Source organism: Vespa mandarinia, chromosome 3 (assembly GCF_050613455.1).
Source record: "Vespa mandarinia isolate Hongniang chromosome 3, ASM5061345v1, whole genome shotgun sequence".
NCBI lineage: Eukaryota > Metazoa > Arthropoda > Insecta > Hymenoptera > Vespidae > Vespa > Vespa mandarinia.
Window position 1 is genome coordinate 9,432,191 of NC_140812.1, and position 20,310 is coordinate 9,452,500.

Here is a 20,310-nt window from a genome sequence, read left to right on the forward strand (position 1 = left end):
TGTTTCTACTATAAACAATAAACTACTACTCGTATGAATAACAAAAACATGATATTAATCTATCGTACAAATGTTAAACAGTCATATGTTTATAGGTTATTGTTAATTTATAAAATGTATCATATTTATTAATATTTAATGCAAAAATATGTAATATTTGTGATAAGATTAAAAAATTGTTCTCTTCATTGTTTTTAACTCTATAACTGGAAAGCACTATGGTAGCGTTAAAAAAAAAAACAGAAGTATAATAAAATGTGTATGTATATGCATATATATATATATATATATATATATATATATATATATGCAGTTTTAGTAATTGAATAATAAAGACGTTATTATAATTTAAATGAAAACAACATTTCAAAAATATGAATTCATCATTTTCCTTTCAATGATACTGGAAATTACATTGTATCATATTTTACATATTGATTACATATGGCTTTACATATTGCTTTACCATATTTATATTTTTTCTTTTAATTATTAATTTGCCAATGGTCGTATGTACAATTGTAAATATACCCGCACATATTATAGTTTTCTTTCTTAATACTGATCTGTTAAAACAAATGCATATTTATGTTACAAAGTATTTAAAAGGAAGCGTCTGAAACATAAGAGAAAATGTTTTCTAAATAGAAGTTGAATGAACAGAAAGATAAAAAATATTCAATTATTGTGCAGAGATAAATCTACTATATATATGTATATATATATATATATATATATATATATATATATATATATATATATAAATGTAGATTATATTTTTTAATGGAATGAAAAAATTTATTTTCTGATTAATAATAAAACTCCATGGATATAGAAAATTCTATACGAATATAAACGCATATACACATATGTACGCGTACGTATTTACTTATATATATATATATATATATGTATACATATATATACAAGATTCATATATGAATCTATGTATCATATATATATATATACATATATATATGATACATAGATTCATATAATACGTACAACTTTATCCTCTATAGCAATCTTTATATAAATATTATTGCAAAGAGATCTTTTTGCACGACATCAAATATAAAGAAGTATTATTTTATATTCATTGTTATATAAATCCTTATAAAACATATGAATATATTATTGAAGTATTTGAAATTAATAAAAGTACAAAAAAAGAATAAGTATTAGTAGTAATAGGTCCCTATGCATATGATATTGCCATGATTGTGTTATCCTCTATATATTAAATCATTCTGAAAAAAAAAAAAAAAAAAAACAAATTATTTCTTATATTAGTTTAGTATCGACATATACTTATTTTATATACTCAAATTACGATAATCCATTTATATTGGTTTTTAATAATTCAATATGTATTAATATGTATGTTAAAAACCATTTAGTTTGTGAAATATAAATTATACATACTTAGTATTTACTTGTAAAACTATTCCCAGATTTTTGAATGTTTCATAATATAAAACCATATAAATTCTCATTTTATGCATCAATTGAATTCTCTTGCGTTTCCTTCTTTACTGCATCATTATTATATGTAGATGAAAGTACATTACTGACAATTTCTTGATAATATTCCCCAAACACACTTCTATTATGAGAAACGAGTATTAAAAATTGTGCTGCTATTGCTGTTAATTCTTCTTGTAGAGATGAAAGACCAAGTGGTACTTGCTGAGGAATAGCGCTCTGAGATTGTATAATTCTTTGCAAAAATTGTCTAATTCTCAAATCTATTAAAATATATATTTGGAAACAATAATTTATTAAATTACAAAAGAATATATTATTAGATGAAACATTTCATTATGCTTACTGACGAGACTTCTAATCTTATGATCTGGTTTAATCAAATCTGTTATTTGTCCCTCCAATGATGTTTCTAAATCAGTTGATAAATTTCCAGCACCAATTTCTTCTAATGTTGTCCTAAGATCTTTTATCACTTGCAAAACAATGTTTGGCATTACCTTTTCTAAATCCCTATACATGAAACATGCACATATACACATATAAAATGATATATTATATATGAAAAGGTATCTTAAAACTTACTTATTTGAATGTATAGAATCTAATAACACTGTTAAATCCTCTTTTACACTAATTTTAAACTTAGCCACACCTTGTATCGATGGACCAACTGTATTATTTGTTAACAATAATATAGAACCAATTATACTCAATCTGCTGGTCTTGTCACGTAATTCTACCAATCTACCTTGATCAAGCATCAAAGTCTGCAAAAGATATTATATTGAAGAATTTAGTTGCAATGTTTATTATATATATATGTATATTCATACTTCTGCATCTGGATTAAAATCCCATTCCAGAAGATCAAGGTAGGCTTCGGTTAAGAGACGATGCGTTATTTGTCTCACTGAATTATCATGATTAGAAGCACTTGCAATTTCTTCCTCATTAAGATTTTTCAACAACCATTTTTTAGTATAATGCAAACCATCTGTATTAATTTTTAAAAATTCTGCAAACTTAGCCTTTTCATATTCAATACTCGAGGCAACAATACTTGGTCTCATCATAGTTATAGTAAAGTTTGCTAAATCCAATCTCATCAATTGTAAAGCTTCCATTATACCTTTAAATGTTTCAATAACATTTTCTTTTTCTTTCAATTCTTGTATCTTTTCATCTCTAACCGGTGCACAAACTTTGCCCATAATAGAAATAATGTAATTTGCATAATGGCGAAAATCTAATACACCTTTTTCCGCTTGCTGTTGAATCAATTCAATATCAAGAACTTCTTTAATATTTTCTTTAATTTTTGAATGATGTGATAACACAAGTTCATCCAGTGTCTAAAGAAAAAAAAAGAAAAGAAAAAAAAGAAAGAAAAACTTGATATCAGATTACATATGTTGTAACAATATGATATAATAAACTTCTAATTTAATTACGTCTTTAATTTCTTTCAATAAAATGAAAGCCTGTGTATAAATTGGCGGATCTTCATCCAATTGTTCTGCCAATAAGTTCCAAAAGGCCTTGTGCATTATTTCTTTAACTTTTCTATGAAAAGTACCATCATCTGGTTCCAATTTTTGTAATTGAAAATTTTTATCCACCGCAATTTCATGTGCCAAAGCCATATTAGTCATTCCATTTGCAGCCCTTATAATTTCTTCGTGAGACACAAATTTTGGTGGAGATGCACCAGTCCATCCGCTCATCATATTTTGTATACCTTGTCTATTTTATATACATTAATAAAAGAAAATTCAATATATAAAAAAAAACATATATATATATATTTAATGCAATTCACTAAAATATTCATATCTCTCTATTAAAATACATATATAGAAAATATCTTACTGTTTTGCATGTTTATCATCTTCTATTTGACGAGATGAAGTTGGACATTCGATAGGAATATTAAGCTTATCAATATTAGACTTTGCCTCGTCATTTTTTGTCTTTTCATCTCTATAAATCAAAATATTATAATAATCAATATTATATTAATGTAATATAAAACGTAAAAATTTGTTAATGAAATTATTAAATCTTTTCTAAAAGAGCGTCTATGTCTTATTTTTGTATCTTAATAAAATGATTTGATTTATTTGTTAGATACAATAAAGAAAATTTATAAAACATACTTGTCAGACATGATGACTAGAATGAATAACTTTTATTCCTATGTTTATATAAAATTCACTTGCTATGACATGATCTGCTCTCAAAAGCAGCTGCTAGTTGACTGTTTTGGCTCCTGAAGAGAAGGAGGTCAAATACTGTCTATAAAAAGAACATCTATAATGCTGTAACTGCCTGTAAATACTTTCAAGACTTCTTTTGTTAATCTTTATCAAATCCTTGATCAACTTTTATCCAATTAATCTTTTTTATTTGATAGTATAAAAAAAAAGTGTTAGATAAGAAATACTATTATATATAAATATATATTTACTCTTTGTTTTCTATAGTTAAAACATTACAATTATTTCCATGTAAAATATGACAAAATCAACTTTAAAAATTAGTAATCGACATCTTTGTATACTCGTATTTTTCTATACAAACATTTTATATACATTTTATTTGACAGATCAATTTGTATAAATATTTTATATATTTACAAAAATAAGAAACAAAGAACTAACCCTAATATTATCAATAAATTATTATTGTTATTATTAACAAAAAAGTATCGTTGATAGGATTTCATTCTTTCAAGATAAGATTTTTTTATGTTTTGCAAAGAAGAAAAAAAATATATGTATATATATATATGTATCTGTAAAAATTACCTTTTTTGTATATACGATTCACAAAAATATTGAGCTGTTCCTCTTTTCTAATATTGACAAGTAGACCAACACTTGAAATTTTTTAACAAAAATTTGTAATATATGTATACATGATTTGTATATATATATGTATATATATATTATATATATATGTATGTATGTATGTATCTATAAATCGAAAGTAATCACTATATGAGAATTTAATCACAACAGGAACAGCTGTATTTACAAATACGATTTATACAACTTTGGTAAGATTGACGTTGATAAGAATGAAGTTTGTCAAAAGTTAATAATCTTCAAAAGCGCACTCTATAATTGTTTACCGCTAAAATTTTTGAAAATTACGAAGGACAATTAAGACGTTAAAATAATATCCGTTAAAGAATGATACAGAATTTAATATTCGCTTATTTTTTAAATAGTCAGAAAAAAAAAACAAAAAACAAAAAAGAAAAAAGAGAACAGATTTAAGAAATGACACATATAAAAAACAATTTAAAAATATCAAAGTAGACAGACGACATTGATTCGCCGTAAAAGGAATGCTGATTCATATATTGGCTACCTTAAGGACACCTGTGAAGGTCATACGAATTACACGTAAATCCGTATGCTTCTTTGTTCTCTATTATACCGACAAAAGACAGAAGAGAAAACAGGTATATTCCCAAGGTTAAAGTTTAATAGCCGTTAATTGTTCTAGTCAAATAATACAATTGATATTTTATTATTGTTTTATGATGATAAAAAAATATCTTTAAAGACAAAAAAATATAATAAATAAATAAATAAAATAAAATAAAATTCGTTGGTAAATAATTAAATTTCATAACGCTTTCATTTATCTGTTTTTGATTAAAGTAAGATTAATGGAAAAAATAAAATTGTTACAACAGTTGCGCTCGTATATATATGCGTCAATTAAATAATCAATTCTCGCAATAGTTTCATTTATTAAATATTAACATGATACATATAATTTATATTTATATTTATAATTTATTTATAATTTTATCAAATATAATAAAGATCGATAAAGGTCATTACGCATGTGTGAATTTAATTTGAAACAATCGATATTCCGTTGATATTTATCGCATATACGTGTATATATATATATGCATATATCGTGATCGTCACTATGAAAGTATATAACTTGGCACCGCTTGTCTATCATTCGTTCCTATATTCCGTATGCTCCATTAAATAGGTGTTTTTATATCAAATTCATGCATATTCGTTTGACTTCGTTAATCAATTTATAAGGATAAATCGTTTCGACAAAATCAGTATAAGAGCCTTAAATGGCTATGATAGTAGAGTAATCGAGCTTCAGGTGATGGAGTGTATAGTATTAAATTCATCGTTAATCTCGCGCGAGAAGAAAAAATCGGTCAACGACTTTCAGTCGGCGTGCATACGGTGAGAAGAACTGAACACACGCGCCATCACTATATTATTGCGTAAGGCCAAAATTGGCCCATCAAAAATGTTAAGCTGTGGTAGAGTTATTGAACAATTGTCGAAAGTAACAAGACACGCACATGTTAATCATTCCTATCGAGCTTTAAAATATGTTGGTGGGTATTTTATTATGTACTTCTTTAGAAGTTTCATTAATCGTTATCAACTCTCATTCGGTGTGTGTAACCTCTCTTTGATTTAAATTGAAATATTTATAAAAATTAATCGTTCTATCATATTTTCTCGATTAATTCGTCGACCGTGAATTGATATATAATTACTTTTATCCATCTATCATTTATATTAATCATCTTAAGTTGATATAGTGTTTACCGTTTACATGTGATGCTTCCACTCTGAAGTATGCCATGGGTAACATAACCTCAATCTATTCTGAAAAAATTTTTTTAACTATATTCTATATATACATACATATATATGTATATATATATGTATATATTTATATCTTTCAAATGTAGTAAAATTCCATATATGTTATTTTTATCTCTAATTATGTTCTTTGTATACTGCCGATCTTAGTACCAACATTACTTGTAATTTTCTAGGCATTTTCAGTGTTAATAGATTGTGGTATAGTAATAATGCAAATAATAAGAAGCCATATAAGTCACCGGGTACTACAATAAAACCAGAGGAATGTGTACCTGAGTTTAGGTATTCTAAACCAAAGAGACCACTTCCAGCTTGTGAAGCTCAAAATGGAGGTACTTGTCCGCCTACTTGTAGACCAGATTATAGACAAGAAGATGGTAACGGAAAGAATGGTAAATTTCCAAATTGGAAACATTTACTGGCCACCTTGATCATAACAGGAGTGACTATATATGCGGTATAATATTACATAAAATTTTATATTTTTGATATTATAACAGTACCATATTAAATTAAATTTTTCATTATAGATATCTTCTACGGAATGGTTTACGGATAAATTTGGCTCACAGTCTGACACAAAAAGTAATAATTGCTTATCATATTTCAGTTCAGTCATTATATATATATATATCTTATAATTATACAATTGAAATCATATTTTTTATATTCTCAGAAAAAAAAGATACAGTGAAAAGAGATAAAAGATCAAAGGATGTAGTAAAATCTCCGGCTGTATCTAAGTCAATACCTCAAGAAGTACCTTACTTATTGATAGGTGGAGGAACTGCTGCATTTTCAGCATTTAGGTCAATTAAATCTAGGGATCCCAAAGCTAAGGTATATTCTATATTACTATAGTACGAGTCTATATTTTGAACAACAATAAACCAGTTTTTTTTTTAGGTTTTAGTAATAAGTGAGGAAGAAATTTTACCATATATGAGGCCACCATTATCTAAAGAACTATGGTATAATACAGATAGGGCAACAAGTGCTAAATTGAATTTTAAACAGTGGAATGGAACTCAGAGGAGGTAAGATTAAAATTGATATTATAATATATACATATCGATATACACCTATAAGAATAATAATATGAACATGTGTATCAGAGATTCTACAGTATTTTGTTGAATTGCATTCATTTCTTTTATAGTCTTTTTTATGAACCACGTGAATTTTATACAAATGTTGATAAGTTAATGCAATTAGACAAAGGTGGAGTAGCTGTAGCAACAGGTTGGAAAGTAACTAAACTAGATGCTACAAATAAAATTGCTATTCTTGAAGATGGTTATGAAATCAAGTATGATAAGTGTCTTATAGCAACAGGTAAATTTTTCTTATATTCGATAAAAAAAATTTTTAATAAACATTTTTAATTCGTATTTATTTTAAGGTGCTTCGCCTAAAAATCTTCCTATATTTGAATCTGCTCAGGATGAAGTAAAAAATAAAATTATAGCTTATAGAACAGAACAAGATTTTCTTGAATTAGAAGAAAATATTCACAATCCTAATTGTAAAAATATAGTTATTATTGGAGGTGGTTTTCTTGGTTCTGAGCTAGCTTGTTCACTTGCGAGAAATTGTATGTATTTTATTATAATCATTTATGCATCTTTATCTATACATATATTTATAAATTGAATTTTATATCAAATAGATCAAGATAAAAAGATTATCCAAATTTACAAGGAAAATTACATAATGGCTCAAGTATTACCTGAGTATTTGAGTGAATGGACAACAAAGAAAGCTATAGCAGAAGGGGTAAATTGTATACCAAGTGTAGAGGTTGCGGACTTTTCGTACAAAAATGAGAAACTCAGTCTTATCCTATCAGATGGCAATATTGTAAGTAATATATATTACATTAATATTTTAATATGAAAATGAAACAAATCAAAGAGAAATAATTTGCCTTATTTAGAATATTTATATATGAAATGTATAAATAATAATAAATATTATAATTATGTAAAGATTGATGCAGATCAAGTGATAGTAGGTATAGGAGTTGAAGCAAACACAGATTTGGCAACATCTTCAGAATTAGAAATACATCCTACTGTAGGAGGTTTTCTTGTTAATGCCGAATTAGAAGCAAGAAGTAATCTTTGGGTTGCTGGAGATGCTGCATGTTTTTATGATGTTAGATTGGGTAGACGAAGAGTGGAACACCATGACCATGCTGTAATTTCTGGTAGATTAGCTGGAGAAAATATGACCGGTGCAGGTAGCATGAATCAAAATACTAAAGGAAAAAAAAAATAAATAAATGTAAGCATATTAATTTTTATTTATTTTTTATATATATAGGAAAACCTTATTTGCATCAGTCTATGTTCTGGTCTGATTTAGGACCAGAGGTTGGATATGAAGCAATTGGTATTATAGATTCATCTTTGCCAACTGTAGGAGTATTTGCAAAGGCAACAGAAGCAGATACACCAAAAGCAGCTCTTAGTGAATCTACAGATGAAGAGGTATAATATATTTTTAAAGCAAAGATATTGAAGAGATTTGTAACGTTGTTCTTTTTATTCTTTCTTTTTTATTGTATAGAGAGCTATAGCACAGACAGAAATAGAAAAAACAGAAGAAAAAAATTTGCAAAGTGACACACCATCTTTAAATTCAGAAAATGAAAATAAAAATATGGAAAAGGAATCTAAAAAACATAGTGACTTTGAGAAAGGTGTTATATTCTATTTACGAGATGATGTTGTGGTTGGCATTTTACTTTGGAATATATTTCATCGTATGTCCATAGCTAGACAGGTATGAAATTTTTTCTCATGGAAAAATATATATATATAAGTTTTTTTGTTAGCTGATCAAATATAAAACTAAAAAGAAGAATAACGCGAGAAAAGTACAAATTTAAAAGTTCTTCATTTAAAACACTTATAAATAACAAATATACACATGTTACATTATAATATTATGAACATTGTGCTTTTATTATTGTTGTAGGTATTGGCAAGAGGTACAAAATATGATGATCTAAATGAAGTAGCGAAACTATTTTCTATTCATGATGACTAATGACATTGACTGCAGTTTGTGGTATGAATAATGACAATATTTTAAAGTCACTGTGCTGTACATAATCGAAATGTTTATATAAAAGTCTCTAAGCAATGTCATATTATATATCTGTGAGTTTTAGAATGTATGGTATGTACAAATAATCAGTGATATTCCATAGTATACATTGAAAATTGTTAGAACCAATCTACGAAAGCATTTATGAAATATCCATGTGATTATTGCCATTATCAATTAAGCATGGGTTTTAGCAAGTAAAATAAGTTGAATAAGAAATTTATTGTACAGGATATTAATTATTGCTTAATGACATCGATAAACAATTTTGTTAAAGCGTTTTGTTTTACAGAAATGGTTATCTGTTTTTATGAAAGTAATTACACATTATCTATTTGTAAAAATATTATATGCTTTGCAAAGAAAAATTTATACTGTTTATGCAAATGTAATTAATTCTTTTTTTTTTTTTTCTTTTTTTTTTTTCTTTTTTTCATTTTCTTATTGTACATGTACGCACAAAAATTCTTTATAAAAATTCTTTGCTTTTTTTCATGACAACATTTATATAATAATACCTTTAAAAAAATTCTGTCTTGAAATACATCTGTATATGAATGACTTTTTTTTTTTTTTTTTTTCCAGTTTGTCATTTATTTTACAGTATCAGTTTCATCACTGGAATATATTTTCCTTGCAGTCATTATAGGTAATATTTTATTTCCATATCTCTTAGCTAATTTATCCATGAATATGATGTAATCATGACACCGATAATCATGTAGTACCTACAAGGATACACTTAAATGTAATTATAATCATAACAAAATTACATTAGAAAGAATAAAATTTACCATATATTCTGGCCACATTTTTCCATTTGTAATATCTTGTATAAATGTTGTTCTGCAGTGATATATTAAAGATACACAGTAATATAATATATAATCAGGTGAATATAGAATAGAAATAGCAAAAAAATGTTTTATTTCCTGCCACGACAATATGCCCAAAAAACATTGAGTCATTATTGTTGTACATAACATCCACCAATCAATACCACAACTGTTCTATTTTACAGTAAAATTTTTTAATTATTAATTGATATCATTCTTTCTTTGTTTGTATGTATGTGTGTGTGTTTGTTTGTTGGTTTGTGTGTGTGTGTATGAAATAAAATAAATATTTTTGACATACCTTTAATGCATATACTATGTTCGGCATTTCACTTTGAATTATACTTTCTAAGTATTGTGCAAATATAAATTGAGTTGAACATTCTTCATTATTGCTTTTGTCAATAGTTTTACCAAAAATAGGCCATATAAACAAAATACACGGAAAACAAATCAATTTTTTAATAAATACTTTGCATCTGCAATATTTCATATATTAATATACATCATTATTTGCATTAAAAGGTCAATGATGACAATGAAATAAAGACATAATAGCAATATTGTGATGACTAAGTTTTCAATCTGAGACCTGCCAATGATGATTCTTGACTAGCTAGAGTTACCTTAAATCTTTGTTAATGAGATACTAGGCAATATTATCTTTTATCTACATAAACAGTAATTTACAAATAAATATAATACTATCTTTTGGATTATAAGTGGTGTTACAAATTATTGTAAAATACTACTTACAGTAGATAAGAAATATAATTTGTTACTAGGAAGGATGTATTCGCGGTCAACTGAGGCATATATACATGATATAAAATTTGTTAAAATTTGAGTTGTCCAAAAATCTTACTTGTCCATATCTCCTTCACAAATAAAAAACACAGTTGATAAAAACCAATCAAAACCTTCAAATTTATTAGGCTTTTGATATTTTATAAATATGCTTGAAGCTTGCAAAAACTGTTTAAATGTTTCTCTTTTTGTTTCTGAATTTTTAAAAAGTCCATTTAATTCAGCATATTGTAAAACCAAGTCAATTCCATGTAATTCTTCTGAAAAGAAAAAGTCTGCATTATATACAAAATTTTCTGGCCATTCAAAGTGTTCTGCCCATTCTGCAGTTGGAATAGCCTGCCACATTTGATCTAGTAAAGTAGTCAAAACTGCATTCTAAAAGAAAAAAGATTAATTATATAAAAATTAAAAGCGATATAAATAGATTTATATTTTTTTCTTCATTATTTTAAAAACAGATTATTTATACTTTTAATGAACTTGTAGAATTTATATATGCATTTCTGATTTGTAGTATCCAACTGGTATCTAATAATCCAGGCTTACTTTCACATAACATATCTTCTAATTCAGAATCAGATTGTATTTCGTAGAAAAGTGCCATTTCTGTGGCAATGTTAGGTGGTGGTAATGTTGAAAACAATTGATATTCTTCTGATTCAAATGTATCATTTGTATCTTCATATTCAAATTTATTATTTGTATCTTCATATTCATTTAATGATACTTTGTTAGGATATTTGTGCTTGATATAATATGAATTAGATAAAATTTTATGTCGGAGTAAACTAGATTCATCTATTATGTATTTTTCTTTTACTTCGTCGTCGGCTTGAATATCAAATATACAATAGTTTTGTAAATTCAATAATTCATTCTATAAAAAAAAAATATATATTCTTATATAAAAAATAATATAAATTCATGTATAAGTTTCACACTATATATCATAATTTGTTACCTGAAAATTTAATTTTTCTATTAAATAGATATAAAGGTCTAGATTCCAAATAGTTGTATTTAATGATAAAAGTCCTAAATAATGATATACAGAATCAAATTTGATTGAACATTGCATTAATTCAGTCAAATTGTATGGAATTTCATTTTCATCGTCATTTCCAAATTCATTAACACTTGTTATAAATGCAGTAAAACCTGTTATGATAAAAATACAATGTTATATGTATATATATATATATATATGAATTTATTAATATTAGATCTTATTAATTTTTTGTTTTATTTATACATTTAAAGTTGAGAGAAAATAGAGCAATAATGTGTAAAAATTTGTTCACAATTGAATTCTCCCATGGATCATAAAAACAATGTGGATCTTCCAATGTTTTACACGTTTCTATTAATAATGTAGATAAAACATGTGGTGCTAAATCATCGAGAACTTCACGTCCTAACTTAAAGTATCCAGCAGATGATACAAAGCTCACAATTTCAGTGGATGTCCATGAATTTCTTAAGGGTGCAATAGATCCACGTATTAATTCTTGAAATACTAAAGATTCGCGTGTTAAATCTTGTAAGCCAAATGGTATTGATACAATTTTAAGCATCATTTTTTTAATTATACTAAAATAAAAAAAATAATAATTACATATTTATTAAATTAATCGTGTTTATATCAAATAAGCTTTAATACTTACTTGTCTAAATATTGAGCTTTATTTTCATTTTCAATAAAATATTTATCTAGTTTACTGTAAAAGTGTGACACAGCAGGATAAAATTGATTTTGCATCACATCTTGTACAATTTCATAAACATTAAATATATTAAATAATTTCATTATAACTTTAGATAAGTTACATATATATTCAGTGTTCATAATAGAGAAGGGCTGTTTCAAAACATTAGATATGTGTTGTATAATAGTCACTGCTGTACAATTTGGTTTTGATTCTTGAGAATTTATTAGTATCTCTGAACCATCCACAGTATCCAACATATGCATTATTACATATAGTATATGAGGCCAAATTCTTACATCATTTTCAGAAGAATTATTTAAAGAATATAATGCGGCATCATAAAAATCAGTATCATATGAAATTGTAGTTCTATTTATTACATTTTGCAATGCCTGACACATAATATTATAAATACCACTTGCTACCTCAGAAGATGATAATTCATTTAATGTATTTATTAATGTAATTAAAAATTCAGTTACAGAAAATGGAACGTCTAATGAAATCTCTGAAAGTAATTTGCGACCTGCTTCATAACTACATAATTGTGATATAAAGCATAAACAATGAAGATAAGTAATTATTTCTATTGTTTCTCCAGAAATACATGCTTCTATGGGTTCATCACAAATAGAAATAGATGTGTATATAGATGATTTTTTCAAGCCTTTGCCAATGCATTGTATAGCATATTGAAGTAAACTTGGTGATTTAGATAATATAAAAATAAATGTTTTTCTAGTAGCAAAACTGTGAGTCCACCTTTTACTCCAGTTAGCCTGTGGATCCAATGCAGCAATAATATTTAATGTAGACAATGTTTTAACTTGCATCGAATTACCAAACATATGAGTACTTAAAAATATTATGAATTGTTCTATTATTTCTTCTGCACTTTTGTCAATATTTCTTATGCTCTTTAACAATTCTTCTTGATAATGTATTATCAAGTACATAATGCGAATTATTTTCTCATGTAAAAAAAATTTGAAATTAATTCCGGATATTAACGAAGGTAACATTTCGTGTACTTTTTGTGCATGATACTGAGCATTAAAAGCACTCAATACATTAGTATACGCATTATATGCCTTTGGACAACTTAATAACCTAGCATAAACTTGCAAACTAGCTTCAAATATAGCACGATTTTCACCCATGAGACCATCTTTTAAAGTATTTTGAAGGATATCCCATTGCGAGATAGCTGTTACATTTGTCAAATCACTTTTTAATAATATCTCATAGCCTGCTAATCTTACATGTACAGGTTTATCAGAACTTATTCTATCTATAATATAATTATATTGATCTTCAACGTTTTTAGGAGAATTCCATTCTTCTACAGTTAAATCACTCACAAAAGAGGCGGATGACTGAGAATGAGATTCCGTTGATGCAATGTCATCAGATTTTGAATCTGAATTGTGTTCAATAATTGCCATTTTCATAGAATTTATTAAAACTTGCATTTCTTTAGAATGTATAATTCTATCTGCAATTTCTGAAGAATCTTGATTCTCTTCTAAATTATCATTAATTACTCTGTCAAATTCCTTTTTTATACACTTCTTTATCCATTTGTTAATATTTGGCGACGTCATTCGTTTATCCATTAATATAAAATCACCTGAATTTCTTTATATACTGAAGTTTTAACAATGAATATCCATGTTTTATACCTGACAATAATTTGTATACACTAACTTATATATATATATGTTGTAATATACTTATACACATGTGAATCTTTTGATTTGATTCAGTTACTATGGCAACCATAGTAGAAATAAACACAATAAAAGTATATTCATACAGGGAGAGAATAAAAATAATTCAAACATTATCTTTAATAACAAATCAAATTATATATAATTTTTTTTAGATCATTATAAATCGCATAATATTTTTTTCATAAAAGGATATTTTTTTTACGATCTTACATTTTTTCACATAATATACGAATATATGTTTCATAAATGTATTTAACGTATAGGTACTATGATATTTGGAGATTTTGTTCGTAAGATATGAATACCACCTTGTAAAGAACATATTCCCGTAACACCACATTTTACAAGAAAGTCCGCAAACTAAAAAAAGATCAACGAACTTCGTATTATAATTAATTATATTTTTTTATATAATATCTATAAAACTTTTATATATTTACCAGCGCATTATTTTGATCATGGGGTCCTATAATAACAACTATACAATTTTTATTATCTACAAGAGGTTTAGCATGAGGTCCGAGAGTATCAATATTCGTTTGAGAAAGTTGCACACTTGTGAAAGGAATATTAATACTTCCTATTACAGCTCCTCTTTCAAATCTATTAATGAAATCATTATTTTTATATTAATATAAATTATATTACATTATATTATAAAATATACATTTTATATTTTTTCTTTAATGTACTCACTGTATGTTATTTCGTACATCTACAGCTATTACTTTATCAGGAGTATTATTTAATAGATTTAAAAAATCATCTACACTTATTCTTGGCATTTTTTCAGTTCCAGGCTCAGGATCTATCCAATTCATTTCCTAACATTTAAAATAATCATATTATAATAAAAGTTTAAGAGAACATACGATATAATATACATATATATATTTTCATTTTTATACTTTTAATCTATTAAATTGATGCTTTCTGTATGTTATACTAGGTGGTGTATTTTGATACATAGTCATGGAATCTTTTACACATAATTCTATGTCAATTTCAGGAAGATCAGAAAATAAAAGAATGCATTCGTTAAATCCTGAAGTAAGCAAAGAATCACGTAATTGTTTTAATATTGCTAATCCGACTAAAAGTGGAAATGATGAATCTCCCAGTAAAAGTTTATCCCACAAATGCAATATTTTGTGTAATGGGAATACATCTGTAATATATGATATTTGATTAATAGAAATAGGATTAAAAATTATTAATTAAATATGTGAAAACATAGTGAAAACTTACGTGAAAACATAGTAAGAAACCATGGTATAGCAAACAATTCGGGAACAAAATTAATAGATTTCAAATGATTTGCCAATTGTGGATCATGAAATGCAATAATTTGAGAAAATTTTCCTAAATATTCTTGTATTACTGCAGAGTTGTCTTTTAAAAAGAACTTGTGGAGATATTTTGGAATAAATGCAGATAAGCATTCAAATGCTCTTGCTAAAATTATATATATATATACATACGTATAGTTAATTTATCAATAAAAATCGGATAAGGTAATAATATTGGGAAACTATTTAAATACCTTCATTATTAAAGTTTAAATAAAGAAATGGTGCTGTTAATGAATCTAGCCCTTGCCAATATACATAATGTGGATTATTTCTAACCCATGCTTTTAATAATCTCTGCAATCTTTCATGTCCTGCACCAGATGATAATAATTCGCTATACTGATGACATCTTGGTATATCTACTTCTATCTAACAAATATTTTTTATGAAACAATGATAATAAGATTTTATTACATTTTTCTTTGAGGAATAAAGAAAAAAAAGAAGAAGATGAAGATGAAGTTTGTTAGTTCACATCTTAGAGATATATATTTCATTACCTGTCTATCTGTATGTGTAGGTGTTTCTTTATCAATCATGTCATACCGTTGCTGAACATCACCACTAATATCAAGTAAAGCTGCCCAAACAGCTCCACGAACTGGTGGTGGAATATCTTTATGTGCCTCTTTAATAATTGCCTCTCGTGTAAGTGGAAAAATCTATATGAAATTATATTCATAATATAATACTATTATTTAAGATTATAATAATATACATTGATTATTTAAAAATTACCTGCAAGAGTCTGTCATACAAAACCAATCTATAAAATTGATATTCTGTATCTCTTTCTCTTATTATCAATGGTAACTGTGATGCAGCGCTTGTTAAATCTTCCTGCGCATGGACACGCATTCTGTTAAATTTTAATTATTATTTATCTCCTAACATGAAATAACAAAAAGAAGTATTGTTTATAAAGTAAATACTTACTCAGGAGTTAACCATGGATAATTAGCAGTATATGGAATATGAGACAAGCGTTGATGTAAAGTATCTAAAGGAACTTTAACAACTCTAAGATCAAGTAAGCCAGCTGTATCTCTTCTTCCAAATATTTGTCCTAATAATATTACTAAACTGTAAGTAAACATTCATATTTATAAAATCGAAATAATTTTTGATTATATATAAATATGTATATATATATTGACAATGTCAAATTGACATTGATATTACTTAGGTATAGATAAAATAGGTGGTCTTGATCTAATGAGGCCTTGTTTTTTTAATTCTACTGTAATATCTCCTCCTGCTAATTGCCAGAGATAATACAATTCGTTCATTTTCCTAACAATCACATTTTTATATTGGCTTTCTTTCTTTTCTTGATCATTCTGCATTAAAAGATCTATAAATAATGGCAATTGTAGTAGCTCCTCTGGTGTTTTACGTTTTGACGAATGCACTTGCAAACAAGAATCAACAAATTCTTTTATTTCTGAGGACAATCCCTAAACAATAGAATAAATAAAAAAATGTCTCTAGTATTAAATTAACATGATGATAACAGATATATTTCAATACCTCATAAATATCAAAACAATTATGTTCTCTTGCAAGACGTTCAAATATAGAAGTTTCACAGTGTATAAGACTGAGAACTTTTCGTAGGCATTGTGATAATTTCACTCCAGACCATATTTGCCTTTTCAATAATTGTTCTGCAATTATCATTCCAAGAGACCAAGAATCAACCTTCATACCACTGAGTCCATTACTTAAAAATACTTCTGGTGCTGTATATTTTGGATACCTGGAAAAAAGATAATAAGTTCTATTCTAATACATAAGAATATTTTCATTAAACTTACCCAATTGGAAAAGATACATTCTTTCCTCCATCTGTCATATAATATAATCCATAATTGTATAGTTGTACATTTCCAGTTTTATTTATCAGAATATTATCTGGACTCAAGTGTCTATGAACTAAACCTAAATCATTCATTTGTCTTAAACCTAATAGACACTGGAATGCAATCTTTACAATATCATTCACATGTAAATTCTCTTTACTATTTAAAGGTTCCCCATTATATTCAGAAACTACCATTATTCTTTCTGTAAATTATAAAATTCAAATTGTATCGCTGATTAACAATATATAATTGTATGATCTAAAAATTAAATACGATACCATGTTTACTTCTAATGATATCAAGATATTCTGATAAATTTGGATGACATATAGTCTTTAAAAATTGAGACTTTCCATAAATAGTTATAGAGTTGGGTGTTAATGGAAGGCCATTACTGCCGCATACTTCGACTGGATGACATTGAGCAAAAAATGTCATCCCACCCAAACAACGCTCTTCATTTTCCAAAAAAGCAGGACACATTTTTGAAACTGTAAATAAAAGATTTCAATTATAGATTAAAAAAGATTTTGATCATAATAAGATTATAACTCATTAATAATAAACATATTTTTTACTATTGTCTTATCAATTTATTACCATAGTATTATTACTTTGTAATTATTACAGTTTTATATTTTTTATTCTTCATTGAAGATATTCCTTTTTACTATTATTATTTATTCGTATCGTTCTTTAAAAAATTATCTCTTTGTGCGTTTAAAACATTATTATAAAAGAAACTAACACTTTCTTTAAAAAATATTTATATACGATCGTATAATGAATTTATTATAAAGGTTTCTCAAGTTAGAATCTAGTTTACTCTGTGTTTTATCTGTCATGAACTGTGCTATCAACTCTTCTCATATAACACAGTAATAATAATAATACATTTATATATAGTGTAGTTACAGTAGATTGATACTTCGATTTATAAACTATTGTCAAATGTACAAAATAACATTTGTAATAAAAAAATATATTTATCACTTTTCTTGGATATTAAAATTATATAAATATTTGGAACAAAAAAATTAATATTAATTAAATATTATATATATATATATTAATCTTTTATTAATTTATATATGAATAGGTTTTTAATATTAAGAAATATTAAACAATACTTTATCTTCCAAATGTCTATTTTTTTTTTTTTTCCTATAATGTAAACAATGAAACAATATAAAATTAACGAATGCGTTCACAAATACATTCTTATGAAACAAGGAGATAATTATAATTTAAATTAAAATCACATAACATTATTTTCATCTTTTTAAGATGATTATTGGTATAAAAAATTATCGAATGTTGAAAAATTTGGATCGATGTGAAATTTCAGAGACCTTTCTTATGTATTTTATTCTATGTTTTTAAATTAAATTTTGACCATGAGTTAACCATCTAATACTTTCGTTAGTTCACGTTACTAAAGTTACTGCTTGGGCCACGTAGTGTTTCTTTCCGGTATTAGTTCTTGAGAAGGATAGTCGAACAGCTACGCTTGTCCTGTTTGCTTTGGCAAAATGACGTGAGTTTTTTTTCTTTTTCATCTTTCTATATCATATTAATCCGTAACATTTGCATGTAAATATATTTATCAAAAAACAATACAATGCGTATTGATTTATTAGTGCTTTTTATTTTTCTAATAAAGATATTTAGAAAGCTCTATTAACCATCAGGTTTTTCGAAAGTAGTTAAAATTTGTTGATTCCATATCATTTAATAAATTATCAATGATACTTTTCAATGAGAGTGTTAGACTAGATATTCATAAGAAAGATTAAATTTTACTTTAGTTATTGCTAATTAAAAGACAATATTTATTCTTATAAATTAAAATGATATACTACTTTGCATTATAACCTCTACGTTATAGGTCCAAAGTATCACGTGATACTCTCTATGAATGCGTTAATGCAGTACTTCAGAATTCGAAGGATAAGAAGAGGAACTTTTTGGAAACGGTAGAACTACAAATTGGACTGAAGAATTATGACCCACAAAAGGATAAGCGTTTCTCAGGCACCGTCAAGTATGTTTTAACCTGACTATGAGGGTTCTTTTCGGAGTTTAATTATTATGCATTAAAAAAACAATCTTATATTATAAAACACGAAAAGGTCACTTCATTAATGATCAGGAAGCTAAGGCTTTAGCCTGGCGGACCATTACCCAGGGTCTTAAAAAACTGGGGAGGTATTGTACCGTTATATATATATATTCCAGGATCATGTTTCATGATCCCTCTGGTAAGTTCATATAAAATGTGGTGGCATTTTCAAATTTTATACATATTAATCAATGTTCAATGATGCTATTTAAGCATGTATTATCTGATCTACAAATCTATAATGTAGAAATTCTAATTTTACTGAGAATATTGATATCGTGCGATTTTATTAAATTATTATTATTTATGATCAATTTAATAAATAGTTCAATTATAAAATAATAATAAATCTATTCTGACGAATATTTTTTTAATACTTTACTGAATTAATATCTAGTTTATATGCATATATTAATTATCATTATCAGATTGAAGAACATTCCTCGACCAAAGATGCAAGTATGTGTATTGGGCGATCAACAACATTGCGATGAAGCTAAAGCAAACAATATCCCATATATGGATGCAGAAGCTTTGAAAAAGTTGAACAAGAATAAGAAATTTGTAAAGAAACTAGGTATATACTTTAGTAAAATTTCTTTTCTAAATTACTG

At 26.1% G+C, this 20,310-nt stretch overlaps 5 protein-coding genes across 12 annotated transcripts in view; 2 read left to right on the forward strand and 3 right to left on the reverse strand.

Annotated features, from left to right (window-relative positions):
- Positions 1-297: 297 nt before the first annotated feature.
- LOC118445039 (T-complex protein 11-like protein 1) lies at positions 298-6,118 on the reverse strand. Of its 4 annotated transcripts, none has more exons than XM_085656215.1 (9): positions 4,296-4,534; positions 3,645-3,783; positions 3,358-3,468; positions 2,940-3,231; positions 2,322-2,840; positions 2,071-2,255; positions 1,832-1,998; positions 1,426-1,748; positions 298-616 (listed from the first exon to the last, which is right to left on the reverse strand). In XM_085656215.1, the coding sequence occupies exons 2-8, from the start codon at positions 3,653-3,655 to the stop codon at positions 1,498-1,500; spliced, it is 1,536 nt and encodes a 511-aa protein (XP_085512341.1). In that variant the 5' UTR covers positions 3,656-3,783; positions 4,296-4,534; the 3' UTR covers positions 298-616; positions 1,426-1,497. The 4 variants fall into 4 exon arrangements, with proteins under 4 accessions (XP_085512341.1, XP_085512340.1, XP_035729827.2 ...); XM_085656214.1 differs by lacking the exons at positions 298-616; positions 4,296-4,534 and adding exons at positions 1,038-1,250; positions 6,096-6,118; XM_035873934.2 differs by lacking the exon at positions 298-616 and adding an exon at positions 1,038-1,250 and having other exon boundaries at positions 3,645-3,757; positions 4,296-4,533.
- AIF (Apoptosis inducing factor) lies at positions 5,431-13,240 on the forward strand. Of its 4 annotated transcripts, none has more exons than XM_085656212.1 (13): positions 5,431-5,878; positions 6,329-6,612; positions 6,686-6,740; positions 6,832-6,995; positions 7,062-7,192; positions 7,315-7,490; positions 7,558-7,749; positions 7,825-8,015; positions 8,145-8,397; positions 8,481-8,647; positions 8,727-8,942; positions 9,138-9,230; positions 13,103-13,240. In XM_085656212.1, the coding sequence occupies exons 1-12, from the start codon at positions 5,788-5,790 to the stop codon at positions 9,207-9,209; spliced, it is 1,992 nt and encodes a 663-aa protein (XP_085512338.1). In that variant the 5' UTR covers positions 5,431-5,787; the 3' UTR covers positions 9,210-9,230; positions 13,103-13,240. The 4 variants fall into 4 exon arrangements, with proteins under 4 accessions (XP_085512338.1, XP_085512337.1, XP_035729728.2 ...); XM_085656211.1 differs by lacking the exon at positions 13,103-13,240 and adding an exon at positions 9,855-10,127; XM_035873835.2 differs by lacking the exon at positions 13,103-13,240 and having other exon boundaries at positions 5,432-5,878; positions 9,138-9,691.
- Positions 9,763-14,240, reverse strand: LOC118444989 (protein broad-minded). 2 transcript variants are annotated; one of them, XM_035873831.2, is made up of 8 exons: positions 12,580-14,240; positions 12,168-12,505; positions 11,877-12,073; positions 11,385-11,792; positions 10,971-11,290; positions 10,407-10,584; positions 10,064-10,279; positions 9,763-9,997 (listed from the first exon to the last, which is right to left on the reverse strand). In XM_035873831.2, exons 1-8 carry the CDS (start codon positions 14,238-14,240, stop codon positions 9,863-9,865), a joined length of 3,453 nt encoding a protein of 1,150 aa, XP_035729724.2. In that variant the 3' UTR covers positions 9,763-9,862. The 2 variants fall into 2 exon arrangements, with proteins under 2 accessions (XP_035729724.2, XP_035729725.2); XM_035873832.2 differs by lacking the exon at positions 9,763-9,997 and having other exon boundaries at positions 10,141-10,274.
- Positions 14,241-14,581: 341 nt separating this feature from the next.
- Positions 14,582-18,613, reverse strand: LOC118444991 (TBC domain-containing protein kinase-like protein). Its single transcript, XM_035873833.2, has 14 exons — positions 18,175-18,613; positions 17,853-18,065; positions 17,527-17,776; positions 17,240-17,468; positions 16,892-17,166; positions 16,646-16,792; positions 16,448-16,568; positions 16,210-16,371; positions 15,901-16,078; positions 15,606-15,812; positions 15,266-15,525; positions 15,054-15,181; positions 14,798-14,960; positions 14,582-14,717 (listed from the first exon to the last, which is right to left on the reverse strand). The coding sequence occupies exons 2-14, from the start codon at positions 18,055-18,057 to the stop codon at positions 14,610-14,612; spliced, it is 2,433 nt and encodes an 810-aa protein (XP_035729726.1). The 5' UTR covers positions 18,058-18,065; positions 18,175-18,613; the 3' UTR covers positions 14,582-14,609.
- A 370-nt stretch (positions 18,614-18,983) lies between these two features.
- The window catches only part of RpL10Ab (ribosomal protein L10Ab), a 2,190-nt gene continuing 863 nt past the window's right edge, over positions 18,984-20,310 (forward strand). Inside the window, exons 1-3 of the mRNA XM_035873905.2 lie at positions 18,984-19,111; positions 19,463-19,618; positions 20,125-20,273. Coding sequence (XP_035729798.1) covers positions 19,107-19,111; positions 19,463-19,618; positions 20,125-20,273 — 310 coding nt within the window. The 5' untranslated portion in view covers positions 18,984-19,106. The remainder of the gene's footprint in view (positions 19,112-19,462; positions 19,619-20,124; positions 20,274-20,310) is intronic.

Bases quoted from the DNA above. Each gene is read 5' to 3' on its own strand.
- LOC118445039 (XM_085656215.1), bottom strand. The intron at 2,841-2,939 runs GTAATTAAATTA...TTTTTTCTTTAG, and splicing joins TATTGAAAGAAATTAAAGAC to ACACTGGATGAACTTGTGTT. The intron at 1,999-2,070 runs GTAAGTTTTAAG...TTTCATGTATAG, and splicing joins GATTCTATACATTCAAATAA to GGATTTAGAAAAGGTAATGC.
- LOC118444989 (XM_035873831.2), bottom strand. From the start codon at position 14,240: ATGGATAAACGAATGACGTCGCCAAATATTAACAAATGGATAAAGAAG. The intron at 11,793-11,876 runs GTAACAAATTAT...TTTTTTTTATAG, and splicing joins TAGAAAAATTAAATTTTCAG to AATGAATTATTGAATTTACA. The intron at 10,585-10,970 runs GTAAGATTTTTG...GAAATATTGCAG, and splicing joins TGTGAAGGAGATATGGACAA to ATGCAAAGTATTTATTAAAA.
- LOC118444991 (XM_035873833.2), bottom strand. From the start codon at position 18,057: ATGTGTCCTGCTTTTTTGGAAAATGAAGAGCGTTGTTTGGGTGGGATG. The intron at 17,469-17,526 runs GTAAGTTTAATG...TCTTTTTTCCAG, and splicing joins AATGTATCTTTTCCAATTGG to GTATCCAAAATATACAGCAC. The intron at 15,526-15,605 runs GTAAGTTTTCAC...CATATATTACAG, and splicing joins GTTTCTTACTATGTTTTCAC to ATGTATTCCCATTACACAAA.
- AIF (XM_085656212.1), top strand. From the start codon at position 5,788: ATGTTAAGCTGTGGTAGAGTTATTGAACAATTGTCGAAAGTAACAAGA. The intron at 8,398-8,480 runs GTAGCATGAATC...TTATATATATAG, and splicing joins AGAAAATATGACCGGTGCAG to GAAAACCTTATTTGCATCAG. The intron at 8,648-8,726 runs GTATAATATATT...TTTATTGTATAG, and splicing joins GTGAATCTACAGATGAAGAG to AGAGCTATAGCACAGACAGA.